The sequence below is a fragment of the Heloderma suspectum genome, chromosome 2 (assembly GCF_057233095.1).
Source record: "Heloderma suspectum isolate Gila_16-S chromosome 2, 16-S_ref, whole genome shotgun sequence".
NCBI lineage: Eukaryota > Metazoa > Chordata > Lepidosauria > Squamata > Helodermatidae > Heloderma > Heloderma suspectum.
Window position 1 is genome coordinate 91,937,459 of NC_139459.1, and position 16,533 is coordinate 91,953,991.

General features: G+C 40.9%; 1 protein-coding gene across 18 annotated transcripts in view; it reads right to left on the bottom strand.

The window, feature by feature from the left end:
• The window catches only part of AOPEP (aminopeptidase O (putative)), a 237,667-nt gene that overhangs the window by 34,119 nt on the left and 187,015 nt on the right, over positions 1–16,533 (bottom strand). For 13 of the 18 annotated variants that reach the window (XM_084834121.1, XM_084834117.1, XM_084834122.1 and 10 more), the window contains one exon: positions 617–733. The exons of the other annotated variants lie outside the window; for them this stretch is intronic. In XM_084834121.1, the coding sequence (XP_084690247.1) occupies positions 617–733 (117 nt within the window). The remainder of the gene's footprint in view (positions 1–616; positions 734–16,533) is intronic. 18 annotated transcript variants of the gene reach the window in all.

Here is a 16,533-nt window from a genome sequence, read left to right on the forward strand (position 1 = left end):
TCCTCCTCTTTGAATCTAGGCAATAAGACCCTTGTAGTCCAGGTTGCTGACCATATTTGTTCAATATCTATTATAATTACTGCGCTTGGTAGCTAAGAATAAGTTGTTGGCTAGATCTTGTATCATTAAAACAGCAAGCATTTTACATTTTCATAAAGTCTCTATCTATTATTTGTAGATAAAAATTCTTGATTATGGCTGAAGACAAGGAATAGGCAACTAGTATAAAAAAATATGAGCAATTAATACATGAGTGAAAGCACGAATTCCTATATATGGTACATGTCATTTTTTAATCTCTCCAGATGTATGTATTTTTCAAACTCAAAGACACAGTGAAGAGATGTGACTTGGCTGTGCTAACCAAACTATGTAAGCATTCACGTATACACATGCTTTATTAAAACCAAACATTTATTAAAAACACAGTCGTAAAGCTGAAAGCAGTAAATGTAACTAATGCACTACCTGTACTGCCTTCAGGACAGATTTAGACTTGTTTCATTGATTTAAAAAAAAAATTCAGAATCATCCTGGATCCAACAGAATGCTGGTATTCCCAACTGTTGGCTCACTTTCCTAATGTATGAGCTCACTACATTTGTAACTGGATTACCTCTGCATCCTGTTCACGGAGGTGGTAAGTTTTCTGTAAGCACTCCAACATTTTTGAACATAATGTCTTCTTTTCCAAGAGGCACTCCAGAAGTAAGACCAGCTGGTCTGGGGAAAGCTAAAAGAAAAATGGCTTGTGAGATTATAAACCCTAAGTGTATAATTTGATTTAGACTAGAATGCACTCATTCCTTTTGTCCTGTTTTCATCGTCATGCCCTTGCAGGGGAAGGCTGGACTAGACAGTGACCAGGTTCAGGCATAACAACAAGCTAGAGTATGGGTTGTTGTCTTACCCAGAGTTTATCCAAGATCTGTCTGCCAGACAACTGCACAGAGTACAGGTTGTTTTTTCAATTCCTGGGTTGTTTGATTCCACTCTTGTTTGCCCACTCCCTCCCTGTATCCCAAATACTTTTGCAGTGGTGTAGTACTGGCAGGTAGAATGGCCGAGGCTTTTTTTTTTTTTACTGCTCTTCGCTGCCACCTCTGTAGCCTGGTGAAACAACCCATGTTTCTGGATTTGCATGCAATGACAACCCATAGTTGAAACCACCCAGAGTTCACAACCCAATAACGAAACATGGGTTTTCTTCCTGGGTTGTTTGTGGTTAACAATCCATAGTTAACTCATGGTTCCAGGTTTGCACATAACGAGAACCCAGGTTTCAACAACCCAAACTCTGGGTTGCCATTATGTGCAAACAAGATCAGTGACTAGTCTAAGATGACCTGTGTAATTATATCATGTGCTTGAAATATAGGAACAGCATATTCTAGCCCAGCCTTCCCCAATCTGGTGTCCTCCAGGTGTCTTGCCCTTCTGCTCCCATCAGCCCTAGCTAGTATTGCCAATGGTCAGGAGTTGCTGGGAGTTGTAGTCCAAAACACCAGGAGGGCGCCAAGTTATGGAAGAGTGTTCTAATCCATCATTTCTGAAAAGCTTTACATTACTGTCTGTATTCTGAAAGACTCCTTCCCAAAGGCTAATTAAGACTAATTTGCCATGACTTACCATTCTATATTTAGATTACATCGAAACCATATTTAGCTTAATGAAATGTTATTAAAATTTATTGGGCTCTGTGCTTCGTGAAATACATATACCAAGAGGCTATTTTGACAGAGGTGGGAACAAAAGCAAAAGTTAGTCAGTTCCTGGAGGCCCGGACACTCGTAAGACTGCTGAGCTACAACAGAGGTCTGTCAGTTTTATGATATGAATTATTCGTCTGCATCCCCGAGTAACACAAGCCGGCTAGGAGGCAAACAAAAGCACACTGGGATCCCACATTTCTAGGCAAAGTTACCCCAGTTCCCTTTCAAAAATAAAAGAGCAATCACATTTGATGAACTGCGTGCGCACACACTTGAACCCGTATATCTTCATTTGTATCTTTTACAGCGTGCTGTTACTCATATTTGCTCAGAAATAAGTCCCATCACTTACTCCCTTACTCCCAGGTAAGGGTGCAAAGGATTGCAGATTTATTGTATTTGCAGTAGAAGTAAACAGCTAAGAATTTAATTACTGGTAATTTAGGAGAAAAGTCTGTAGGACGATTGTTGTAGTACGAGCTCCACTTACTCTGCTTTTATTAGATGGAAAATAAATAATTTATCGCAAACCAAGGTAGTGGTGCATGTCAATGGCCAGGAAATATCCATTTGAATTCTAGGTTCTAAAAATCCTGTAAGGGGTTCCTTATAATCTCAGCATCATGAAAAGGAAGGCTGTATGTGGAAATAAGCGTGGCATGACCCAGTAATGCCACTTTATTGCTTCTGAAGACCAACTACTGAAACTCCTCCAGATCTTTCTGTGCAAGGAAGACTTTGCCTACTGCAACCTTACTTGCCATTTTATTTTGGTATTGGGGTCAGATTGCTAGCAAAGAAAGAACACTGACTTTATATGGGAATATAGGTGGATTGATTAGATACTCAGATTAACCCACCTTTCCCACTTAACATCAAGATGGTAATCAGTCATAATGCTGTTAACAGAATCAGATTCCATTTCAGAGTAGAGTCCCAGTTTAAAATCCTGTCTATCAAAGCTGTTGAATATTAAAAAAAAAATAAAAATCTAAACATAAGGCCCACTCCCCAGATTTTTCACACACCCTTTTATCTAACTTGCAAATAGAGACATAGGTATAAACCCTATCTGTATAATGATTTTCACCATTAGCAATAAAGGAAGGGCTAATTATTCTAGACATTTATGATTACTTGAACATCCCAAGCAGTGTATAAATAACTCATTTGAAATAGAAGCACTATAGAATGCATTCCTGAAATGAACAATATTTCTGAGAAAGGATAATTTTCTCTTTCTATTTGTCTAGGTCCCCTGATACTCCTCACCAATTTGTTTTCATTTAATTACCATTCTCATGTGTATTTTTTTTAAAGCCGTTAGCAACAAGCCATTATATAAATTTATTATTTCTGTATCTATATGCCACCTTTCAGGGTTTCCCCTTTAAGGCGATTCCCAACATATACGAAATCCATGTATAACGTATTAAAATATTACAAACTATAAAATTACAATTAATGTGTTACAAACTATAAAACATAAGCTAAAACACACTAACATACCATGAAGGCACGGCTGATTGTGTGCTCCATACCAAACCTTGAAAATTCAGGTAAATATACATTTCTAACTGCTTTTGTAGCCAGGAACTGTGTGCTGAGTAATTCATGTTTAGTTAGTCCCCTTAAAGCAGGGGTGGGCAACGTGTGACCATCCAGATCTTTTGGCCTATAACTCCCATCAGCCCTCACCATTGGACATGTTGGCACTAGGAGCGATAGGAGTTGTAGGTCAAAACATCTGGAAGGCCACAGGTTGCCCACCCCTGCCTTAAAGCTAAGAATTCTTTAAAGTGCCATAAATGGGCACAGGATTGCAGAATTAGCTACTATGATTATGACTCTCTGAAGGGTCTCTCTAGGGGCCAATTTACACAACTATTTCAGCACATGGAAGCTGCCTGAGAAACCTAGTCAATGCTGACTTCCAGCTGCTTCAGCCTAAGCTGCGCTTGTTGCATGTGTGTTGCACCATGCATATATCAGTAGGCTTCCTCGTGCCAAAAGACAAATCAAACGCATGGCGATACATGAATGTGACTGGTTTGGCAAAGACTGAAGCAACTCATCACATGCTAGGTTTTATAGGTGGCTGCGAGCCAACAGTGGTCACGTGAAACTGGACCTGGCTTCTAGCACTTCTGTGGCAATACTTTTAATAATATGGTTGTGTATCATACACACACATACAAGAATGGGGTACAATAATGCCCCTTTAATTAAGGTGAGTTGCAATACACACACACGTACATGCTTGTACTTATATATTTATATATTTCTTAGATATGTCTGTACACACACATCAAATGTGTATCTAAGGCTCCAACCCTAAGCATGCTTAGTAAGAGGCAAGCTCAGTGGAACTTATGTCTGTGCGATTTTCATGAAGAAAATTGGTTTTTTAAAGAAATCGATATTTTGAATATAACACCTAACTGTGCCCCCAAACCAAAAATTATGGTTCTTAAAGATAGCAATATATATGCTTCCATCCCCTCCCCACATCCAAGTTCACTTTACTTGAAAAGTTTAGCAGACAGCTCAAGAACACCTGCGTGTATGTGTGCCCCCCCCCCAAACTAAAATACAGGAGAGACTTCCGGGAAAGCACTATTTCTGAATGTAATAGTGTAAAGCACTATTTCAAATGTTGCATAACACCATCTAATAAATGTCACTTTTTCTCTTTAGAAAAAGTCCTGCCTTCTAACAGAAACAGCACCAAAGATTTAGAAATTGAAGGGTAGTTGAGGTTTCTTTTGAAATGTATCTTTGGCATAGACTGTATATGTTACACATACAAGGAGCTATTGTTTAAAAGTTCATTAAAGATCTAACTTTGGCCAAGAAAAGCAGGGAAATGTAGAAGCAAGGTAACCACATGTCCTTGATTTACCTCACTGAGCCTCATGTAGCTGTGTATTATGTAGCAGAGATCTTTTGGCTTTGAAGAACTGCAGAAAATCTAGCAAAACCAAAAAACAAGCAAGAACCATCTATTTTTTATGCATGCCTTTCATTGAAACCTCCCAATCCTGAATTTCATATTAAGAGTAAATGCTGGCAGATCTGTAACTAAAGAGGTATTAGTGGGTACGCTGCAGCTACTCTATAATAATTGAAGAGGACAGATGTGTGTGTGTCTGTCTGTCCGTCCATTGGCACCACAGCACCAAGACCATGAAACCTAGGCAACTGACACTTGGCATGCATAGTAAGGGGAATCTAGGGGTATGCACCTCAGGGTTGTTTTGTTTATGAAACACATTAATGTGTCCATGTGGTTGAATCCTGCAGTAACATCTTCAGTCACTAGGGGCAGACTTCCCTCATCAGTACATAGCTTTGCAGTCCACACAGCTTGAAGCTAGGGTAGATTACTTGGCTGAGGGACAGAGTTATATGCCTGCTCCCTGCCATGGAGCAGTCCCCGCTCAGGGCAATGGGGAGAAGAGCCCCCCCCCCATAGTGGGTTATAGGGATGCACTATGGCAGGGGCTATGCTACGGGTGCCAGCAGGCATAGCTTCACTCAGACAGAGCAGGCACTATGTGTCTAGCTCTGACAGCTGTGTAGGTTTGTATGTATGTATGTAACTTCTATACCACCCAACAGCTGAAGCTCTCTGGGTGGTTCACAAAGATTAAGACCACAAGGTGCAGCATAAAACAATATAAAATATGAAAGCTTAACACCATAATGTAACAGTACAACCAGAATAAAACCTAGCAGCAATGCAGATATTTAGAATACAGATTTAAAACATCAGAGCTAAAACACCAGGAAGCTAAAATGCTAAAATACTAGGAAAATAAAAAGGTCTTCACCTGGCACCAAAAGGAGTACAATGTAGGTGCCAGGTGAACCTCTCCAGGGAGCTCATTCCACAGCAGAGGTGCCATAGCTAGGGGTGTGCGAAATACTTACCCCGTTCCGGCAGGCCGCGGTGGGGAGGGGAGGCAAACCATTCCCCCCCCCCGAATCCTCCCCAGAGCCGCCAGCCGGGGCCGGCTGCAGCCAGACTTCTAGCCCCTGCTGGGCTGTGGCTGCAAATGGCGGCCACTACACCGGCCGCCATTTGCATCACTGCCAAGCCATGATAGGCTATGTAAGTAGCTATGTAGTATCTTTGAAAGTATCTATGTAGCCTATCACAGCAAAGGCAGGGACGCAAATGGTGGCCGCTACGCCATTGGCATCCCTGTCTTTTGCAGCGATAGGCTACATAGATACTTACGTAGCCTATTACAGCAAAGAGAAAACAAGTAAGAACCATCTATTTTTTATGCATGCCTTTCATTGAAACCCCCCAATCCTGAATTTCATATTAAGAGTACATGCTGGCAGATCTGTAACTAAAGAGGTATTAGTGGGTACGCTGCAGCTAATCCTTTAGAATCTGGGGGGCCGGATTCTAAAGGATCCAGCCTCATTGGAGTCCGTGGCGGAATTCTCCAACATCCCTAGCCACAGCAGAAAAGGCCCTCTTCCTGGTAGCCACCCATCTCACTTCCTTTGGCAGGGCTCATGGAGAAGGGCCCCTAAAGATGATCTTAGGGTCCAGGCAGGCACATATGGGAGGAGACAATCCTTCAGATAACCTGGCCCCAAGCCATTTAGGGCTCTGAATGTTAATACCAGCACTTTGAATCGGGCCTGGAAATGGACTGGCAGCCTATGCAGCTGGAAAAGTACTGGTGTAATGTTATCTTATTGGCCAGTCCCTGTTAACAATCTTGCTGCCCTGTTTTGGACCAGCTGAAGCTTCCAGACCTTTTTCAAAGGCAGCCCCATGTATAATGCATTGCAGTAATCCAGATGAGAGGTTATCAGAGCAAGGATAACTGTAGCTAGGCTATCTCTGTCCTGATAAGGGCATAGCTGGTATATCAGCTTAAGCTGATAAAAAGTGCTCCGTGCCACTAAGTCCACCTGTGCCTCAAGTGACAGTTCTGAGTCCAGGAGTACCCCCAAACTACAAAGCAGAACCTTTAGGAGCAGTGTAACCCCATCCAGAACAGATTGAACATCACCTAGCTGGACAGACAATCTGGTCTGGACTGAGTCTCAGTTTAGTGGCCCTCATCCAGTCCACTACTATGCCCAGGCACTAATTCAGAACAGCCACTGCCTCACCTGGGTTTGATGAAAAAGAGAGGTAGAACTGGGTATCTTCTTGATGGCACCTCAGCCCACACCTCCAGATAAACTCCCCCAGTGGTTTCATGTAGATGTTGAATAGCACAGGGGGTAAAATAGAGCCCTGTGGAACCCCATGGCATAGCTCCCAAGGCACAGAGCAATAATCCCCCAACACCACCTTCTGGAATCAGCCATCCAAGTAGGAGCGGAACCACTGCAGCGCAGTGCCTCCAACTCCCAACCCAGACAACCTATCCAGAAGGATACCATGGTCGGTAGTATCAAAAGCCGCTAAGAGGTCCAGGAAAATCAACAAGGTCGCACTCCAAGTTTGCTTGAATGCTTTGCTGTATCAAACTAAGGGCTATTCCAACCCATGCAAAGTCAGGTCCATTTGCTACTAACATTAATAAAGAAACATTAATAAAACAAGGTTCTAACATAAATGCTTGAATATAGATAGGCCTATATACTGACTCCAGGACTGAACTTGTAAAGAGAGGAAGAATAGGCAACAAAATCTCACTTTAAAAGCCATTACAAAAATGCTGATATTAAAATGTGTATTTCTTTCCTTTCATTCTTCTGCATATGAACTACATTAATCTGTATATGCAACATGCAGAACATCAAACTCTCAATTTTTAAAAAATTCCCTTAAGTTATTTTAATCAGTTCAAGAAACAACCAATGCTGTATAAATTTAACTGAGGACAAACTTGAACCGTTTTCACATAAATTACATAAGGCGTGTTTTATGACATGCTCAAGATACTCTCTCAAGCTAGTCATGCAATGTGAATATTGTTAATACCGAACAGAATGCAAAAGAGAAAGCAAATGTACATTCTAACTACTGGAGGTTTTACACTCATGTCAGAGCCTGATTTAAGGACAACCCAATTTAAGCCTCATTAAATTTAGCATTAAATTAGGAACTAATTGTTTAATATGTGATAAGCTTTCTACGTATCAGCTCTCTTTCCATTGACACGTATTTGTTTATATGATCAAACAAATTGGTTGGTTGATTTGCAACAACTGTGATATTTGCTAGTATACCATAAGGAACATTTCTTCTGAATACTTGCTAGCATTGTTATCCTATCGCCTTCCTGTTACCAGCATATACTATTCTGAGCTGTTTCCTTAAATTTTCCAAAAGTCAACAATACCACTGAAAGTGCCTTTTGGGCGGAATGCCACCATTTTGAAATTATTCACTTCAGAGTACTCTCACAAAAGGAAAAAGGTTATGTCTGCTGTCAGTACTCCAAGTGGGATGGTTTCATTTCATATTAGGACAGATTCAGTTACAAGTACTGAAAAGTAGTGGGATGACTCTAGGTCCACCTGAAAATGTAAGACTTGCAAGTCCGCAGCTCCACACCACAGCTCTGAAAGTGTTGCCGTATAAGTGTAAAAATCACACACATGCAAATCACACACATGCGTGCTCTGATTATGCTGCCCCTGTGACATCAAAGCTAATGAGGAAGTACTTATGTCCCTGGGAGCTTTATGCATGCAAAGTGTTGAGTCAAGCATAGGCCTCTTGAGCTGCAGCGGATGTTTGCAATGGAACGTTTTGAGAGCTTTGGCTAGGAAGCAGTCCAAAATTTAACAAACGAAGTGAAAAAGAGCAGAAAAATATGGGTGATAAAAATACAGCGACCTCTGCTGGTATGAAACATGTGCATTACTGAGACACAATGTGAAGCAGATATTTTCTAAGCCCATCTTTATCCCATAAAAAATAAAGTTATTTTCCCATGATTGTTTGTGCCAAATGTGCTTTCAAGTGAGAGTATTAGAGAGAGGAAATAAATTATTATGCTGTGATCAAGCACACTGAACTATCTTGTAACATTCCAAAGAACAGCACCATATGCCATCTAGAAGTAATTTCCCCTGATATGGTAACTTGCATTAGACTCTCTGTTTCTAAAGCTGAATAATCCTGTAACTGCAACTATTAAGGTTTTAAATCAGCGTGTTCCAGACAACACATGTTGAATTGTGCTGTACTTTTCTGTGGGATCGATCACACACACAGCTTTTTGACGTTTGTACTACTGAGCCTGTAACTTTCAAAATCCATTTAGAAGAATGCAAAAAAGCAAAATAGAGTTTGAAAAAGAAGAAAAACAAATATAAAAAGATGCAGTCAAATAAAACACACACACCCAGAACTGCAGATTATTACTATGCAGTTTATGCAGACTTCGATTCTTCAAATGTAGAGTGTAAGTTTATGCAACTATTCAGTAGAAATATACAAAAGTATGTATACTTGTAATTTATCTCCAACAAGCTACAATTTAAAGTGCCCAAACCACTATCCTTTATGGCGGAATAAAGCCCAAAACTGTCAACTGCTTTGAAAAAGTTTCCATGAAGCAAGTACAAGTTTTTGTTAAAAATGCATTCTCTGACTATCTCCCTGGCGCCTTCTATCCCAATAACTCGTAAAAAGCACAGTGAAAACCAATCTTGCCTCTTCCAAAGCTCTCTCACCGCTTTCTACAAGGTCACTGGCCTCCCATCTCAGAGGACCACCCACCCTAAAAGAGGCTATTTGTCAACCTCTATATTAGCATAATGTAATAAATGCCAGGTCCACAATTTATACTAGAAAAAAATGTCATTGAAACATTTGACTACTGACCTTCCGCAGCCATAAAAATGTGACACAGATATATGCACTTGAGCATCCAACAGCATGACTACTTGCGCTGCACCCCTAAGCCAGGACACAAATCACTAAAGGAGTACAGCTGGTATGCTGAATATCCCATTTGCTACAGGCTGCACTTGAATGAAGTCATTGAAAGCCTCCTCAAAGGAGAAATGTGCCCTGGACTAATGCAGCAACCAATTGACAGTGGCGTGATTTCTATTATTACTCCATTATCACACTGGGATCTGTGCCTAAATGAGCATACTTCCTCCCTGATGCCATTTCCTTTTATCCTGGCTGTAGTCTAAAAGTGGATCAATGGGAGTAATACATATGATGTCACTTCAATTTACAGCTACAGCCTCCCTCTCCTACATATACAGATAGATCAATTCTTCCCAAAAATGGTTAAGATATGCAAGGGGAGTCGATTCTCCCAGAAATGGGTTCTTTGCTATATTTGTCTATGTTATTATGGCAAGGAACTGTTTATCCTGACTGAAAACAGCAGTTGGGTGTGGGGAGAGAAGGATTAAAAAAAAATCACTACTGTGTACTGGAGAACGCTGGCTAAAACTCAACACAAACAAGTCCCAAAACAGAATTGGAGATTTTGACCTTTGAATATCACAAAGAGAAGCCTTCTAGTTTCAGAGACACAACAGAATCAAGCAGTTTTTTCCTGCTTAAAATGGGTGTTTATGTAAAATGCTCTCTCAGTAAATTTTTTACAAGTTTTCCCAAAGTAAAACAGAATGCCTTCCTACTCTTCTCTTTAAAAAGAATGAAAAGACGGGAAAGGGAGAGGGGAAAGCAAAGCAAACCTGTAGCTTTGATAGTGACCGGCTTCCTTTAGACACAGCTTCCTCATTAAATACAGATAAGAAAGAAATACTACTGGTCCAAAAACAGGGTTTATAGGTTCAGGGTATCTCTCACAGAGCCAAATCAAAAAGAATAAAAGGCAGTGGAGGGGGACCATTAAGCTCTTTAGTCATAAACTCTTTGCATTGTCAATTTGCCTTTAGGGTTGGTTTTTGCTGGCTGCAATTAAGCAAAAACATTCTTAAAACAACTGCTTCTCCTTGCAAGGACAGAAATCAAGGAAAATTAAATATTACTAAGAACTCAAAGGGATGTTTCTTATTTAACAGCAAACACATTTAGAAAGACCTTGTCACAGTATACCTCAAATGATATTTCTGAATGTTGGTGTTTTCATCTAGGCTCTTTCCTTTCAAATGAATGCAAGCATTTCTCCTTCAGGGACAAACATGTGCTCATTTTAACCAACATGTGAATGTAATAAAAGTATCCACAAAACCAGCTGCTAACAAGCAGATTGATACACTGTCATGAAAGGGTTCAAATACAGGAAAAACTAATCTGGAATTGAATTAGGACCCAGAACCATGAACGGAAATAAATCTGCAGTGGATTTAATTTCAGTGAAGCCAAAAGGATTAAACTACTTTACAGCCATCATTCTGGCCTATCACATTTATATGCCAAGCCTCCTCCAAGGGGCTGAGGTCAGCATACACTGGGTTATTTAAACTGATTCTCACAGGGTCATGGATGCCCTGCTGTCAGGCCCTCTGGTAAGGTTTACCAGGCTGGCAGGTACAAGAGACAGGGCTTTCTCAGTGGTGGCTTCATTATGGTGGAACTCCCTTCCATGGAAAATGTGTTTGGCTCCTCATACTGGTTTTAAACAGGCTCTAAAGACCAGGTTGTTTACATGCACTTTTGACTGATAATGATGCTGGTCTATGTTCTTATGTTGTAATGTTAACTGTTGCTGCTATTTTACTGCTGATTTTGGAATGAATAGTTTTTAGTTGGTTGTTACTGTGAATTTTGTATTTGATGTTTAATCTGCTTTATGATTATTTTATGTTGTGAACTCCCATGAGAGGGTCATTTTGGAATGGAAAGGCAGTATAAATATAGCAAAATAAACAAACAACATTGTGAATTAGGTTAATCTGAGAGATTGTAACTTGCAAGGACACCTTGTGAGCACAGTTTCACAGGAGTCTTAAATGGTCTTTCTCACACTGCTTATGCTAACACCTGCCCATACAGAAAGAGAATTGGGAAGAGAGGTATTTGCAACGTGAATGAGCATTCCGGTCAAGGTACACTTGCATTTCAAACCAGGACTGAAGCATGAGCCACTTCAGTCGTTGTGTGTGAAAACATCCTTTGATTCATATGGCTGCGGAAGGATTCAAAACCAGGTCTCCCTGAAGCCCTGTTCATGCATTCTGTAAATCACATGGGAGTTCAAAGGGAAGTTGGAAAAAGTGCAGAAAAGGGCAACTAAAATTATCAAGGGGATAGAGAAACTCCCCCATGAAGGAAAGTTACAACAGCTGGGATTGTTTAGCTTGGAGAAAAGGCGGGTAAGGGGAGACACAGTAGAGGTGTACAAAATTATGCATAGTGTGGAGAAACTGGATAGGGAGACATTTTTCTCCCTCTCTCATAATACTAGAACCTGGGATCATCCCATGAAGTGGGAGATTCAGGACAGACAAAAGTAAATCTTCCTTCACACAGTGCAACTATGGAATTCGCGACCATAAGACATCGTGATTGGCCACCAATTTGGATGGCTTTAAAAGGAAGTTAGACAAATTCATGGAGAAGAAGGCTTTCAGTGGCTACTAATCCTGGTGGCTATATGCTACCTCCAATAGCAGAGACAGTATGCCCATGTACACCAATTGCTGGGGGACATGAATGGGAGTGTGCTGTTGCACTCATGTCCTGCTTGTGGGTTTGCTGTGAGCAGCTGGTTGGCTGCTGTATGAACAGAATGCTGGACTAGATGGACCCCTGCTCTGACCCGGCATGGCTCTTTTTATGGGAAGTGGCCATGCATGTTGCCTACACCAACAATGTCTCTGTAAGTGCCAGGGTGCCAACTCTTCATTCCCTGACTTTGCTGTGTGTGGAGTAGTGAGGTCTGAAGCAGGGTTCTACTTGTGTTCAGTTGAGCACAAGTAGAATGCTCTATTTGCCTGGGGCCCTGCTTTTCCAGGATCCCCCATCAGATGGAGCATTCCACTTGCCTCCAACTGAATGTGAGTAGAACCCTGCTTCCAACTTCGTGGAATGAAGGAGGTGGGGCCTGGCACACACAGGAGCATTGGGGGCATGTTTGATCCCTCACATGTTCTTTGGAATGCATGGATAGAGCTTAACCCAAGGCTCGTTCTGGTGTGTAAACCAAATGCTATATTTAATGGTTACTAGTCATGATGGCTAGATATAATTTCCAATATCAGAGGCAATATACCAAATGCTGGGGAACAGGAGAAGGAGGGTGCTATTACACTCATGTCCAGCTTATGGGCTCCCACAGACATCTCATTGGCTACTGTGGGAACATAAAGCTGGACTAGATAGGCCTTGATCTAATCCAGCAGGGCTCTTTGTACGTTCACAAAGAGCTTCAGAAGAATAGGAAAGAAGAAAAATCGGCTAAAACAAGAGGAAAGATCTGAAAGAAATACACTAAAGGTAGATTTGTGACAAGCAGCAGTTATCTATATGGGAAGCAGGTTGTGTGTGGAGGGCTATCACGTAGGATCTCTAATCCTTATCAGGATACCACAAAGCTACCTGAGGATGAAGGTGCTTTATGTTGACTCATATTTGCCTGGCTCTCTTAAGAAGATCAGATTTTACATGGTCAGATTTAAAGACACTAGCATTGTCTACTCATCATTTGAATCTGTGCCCTTTCTGCCACCACAGGATTGTCAGTTCGTATCAAGGTGTCCTAGTGATTTTAATCTCATGCATTTTTATAACAATCTGGAGTATTTATGGATTCAGTCTAACAACGGGAAAAGACATTGAGATTAATTTGCAACAAGGGAGAGGGCCTTCTCGGTGGTGGCCCCCATTTATGGAATAATCTCCCTGATGAGGCCCGCCTGGCGCCAACATTGTCATCTTTGCGGTGCCAGGGTAAAACTGCCCTCTTCTCTCAGGCATTTGGCAGCATATAAGGAGTCTCTTTGATCTTCTCTGGCTGATATTTTGGATATAAGTTGTTGCTGTGTGTGCTATTTGTTCTATGTCATTACATGAATAGTTTTATACTTTATATGATGTATTGTGATAGTTTTTAAATTTTTGTAAACTGCCCAGAGCTTCGGCTATGGGGCAGTATAGAAATATAATAAATGAAAAGCAATTCAGGCCTAGGTCAGAGGCAACAGAGGAAAGGGTTTCAATGCCTTTAATAGTTATATAGCTTTTTATCACCCCCCATGCCTTACACTGCATCTGGTATACATCTAAAGAAAGTACAGAAGCCGTGTTCTCTGTTGCATTTGGTCAACATCAAATACAGCTACCTAGTTGAGCTGACACTTATACTAGGACCTTTCCTCTCCAAACAAATAAGTCACTACTTCTCAAAAGAGTCTGAAAACTGTAGTTCCATGGAGAGGTTTAGGGGCTTTAATAAAATTCTGAATATGCTCACAGAAAACTTGCCCCTTGGTTTTTGGGGGGAAGCCATGATACTTAAACCAATTTAAAGCCAGTGTAAGTTTCTACAATATCTCACGCAATTTCTTAGAGTGGAAGACCAGGTTACTACTTACCTGATCAACTAGGCCTCTTCTCAGTAAATGGAAGGATGTCAACTAGGCCTCTTCTCAGTAAATGTTTGGGGAGAGGTGTGTGTGTGTGTGTTAGTCAGTGGCTATACCGACCAGATAGACTTTAACAGGAAAATTTCTCCACTCTATGCAAAATGTATTTCCAATAATGCATCTAATGGAAAGAAGATCCACTTAAGGAGAAATTTGAAGTCCATCATGCAATCTGAGTGCTTTGAAATGTCATAAATGATTAAACTTATAAGATCTAACAAAGTGTTGAGCTAGCAAAATGGAAACCAGGTGGCTCCTAAGCAGGTTTGGTCAGGTTATATGGCATTTTTCCCCAGCTCTAGCCTTCACAAAGAAACATTTCATCAGAACTTTACCCTTAAGCATAATAATTCCATTTGAGAGAGAGAGAGAGAGAGAGTAGACTCTATCTTAAACCTTTAATGTCTGTTCTATACACATAGATTTTATGTTGATTGCCCTGTATATCATAAGCTGTCTATGTAGGCATATTCTTTATTTTAAAAACAGATTAAGGCGGAAAAATGGTTGTGGAAGAGTTTTACTGAAGCCTGTTACAAGGAAAAGAACTTCTTGGTACTCCTTTTTTAGAGAAGCTAATGACATTTAAGTGAATCTGTGTAATAATATTACCATTTAATAAGAAGGGACAAATCATGTTGCCATAGCTACTCAAGGAATTGGAAGCAATTTCTGCTACAAACCTATGTTTTTGAGGTTTAATAATTCATCCGTAAACATTTAATAGTGCAAAGGACATTTTACATGAACGTAAAAGTAAGTTCTCACAAAAAAGTCCTTTAAACCAGGTGTGCACCATTTTTTTTTTTTGCCTCCAAAGGCCACATACAGTGTTGGATGCCAGCCAGGGAGATGCACATATGTCTGTGCTTGCACACACTCCCCCCACATGCACATTCACTCACACACATTACCTCCGCCCACATACACTAATATGCACACTCTTCACCCTCCCCAATATATAGACGCACACTTCCCCAGCCACTCCCAGCCCCCACCATTCCATTGTTTTCTTACTTTTTACTTTAAAAAAGCCATTCTGGGAGCTCTATGGTTCCTGCCAAAGCTGGCGGGGCGGGGCGGGGAGGGGAGGGGGAGAGGAAATGGTAATTTGCAATTGTCAATTGCTGGCAGCAGCTGGGGGCCTGAATCACAGTTTGTGGACCCCTGCTTTAAACATTCCAGGCTCTTGAAGTTAAGCTTAAAAATATATTTAAATATGAAGACTATAAAATGACTACCACTGGGGAACAAACATTAAAATGCACTGGTTACCAGTTGTTTTCCGGGCCAAATTCAAGGTGTTGGTTTTGACCTTTAAAACCCTATATGGTTCCTGCCCAGCCTATCTTAAGGAGCGCCTCCAGCAACACCAGACAGGCCGCTTAACAAGATCAGCCTCAGATGGCCTTCTCTCTGTCCCATCAGCCAGGACAACTAGACTGGTGGGGACGAGGGAGAGGGCCTTCTCTGTGGTGGCCCCCACTCTGTGGAACTCCCTCCCTAGGGAACTCCGTCATGCCCCCTCTTTAATGAGCTTCCGTCGTGCATTAAAAACGTGGTTGTTCAGGCAGGCATTTGGGGTGGGTTAGGGTATTTAAAAAAAAAAAAATTATGGTAAAATTTTATTGTTTTAAATTGTTTTATGGTGGGTTGTACATCGCCCAGAGTGGCTGGGTGACCAGTCAGATGGGCGATTAATAAATTTAATAAATAAATAAAATAAAATAAATAAATGCACGCAACAGAATTGGAAAGGCACGCCTAAATTTTCATGGGACAGGGAGTGGAGAGGGAAATCAACAAAGCCATGGGTCACTTACTGTGTGTATATATCTATCTGCTTGTCTCATGTTTAATTACAATATAGTCATGGTATTTCATTTAGGAGCTGTTAGTCCACTCCCACTAAATGATTCCTTTCAGCCCCTGCCCCTGCATTACAAGTTTGAGATAAAACAAACACCCTGCAGTTTAAAGTAAAGAGAAGGAAGACTGTTCTCAATGCATTTACTTCCATGGTCATCTTTCATCTTTAACACCTTATTTAACAGGCCTGTAACACTGGAAATTGGCTTCCTTGAGTTTACAGTATAGTCCCAGGTATGTTGACTTGGAAGAAAGTCCCACTGTGCTCCCTGGTAAGTATGTTTAAGATTGCAGTAATTTTATCCATGATTCATTTCGTATGATTTCAGGGCCAAACTAAACATGATGCTAAATGAGAGTCCGTGGATTTAATATGCAGGTTTTTTTAAAAATGCAAATAGCATCCATGAGATGGCAGCAAAGATTTAACCCTTTAATTTTCTGC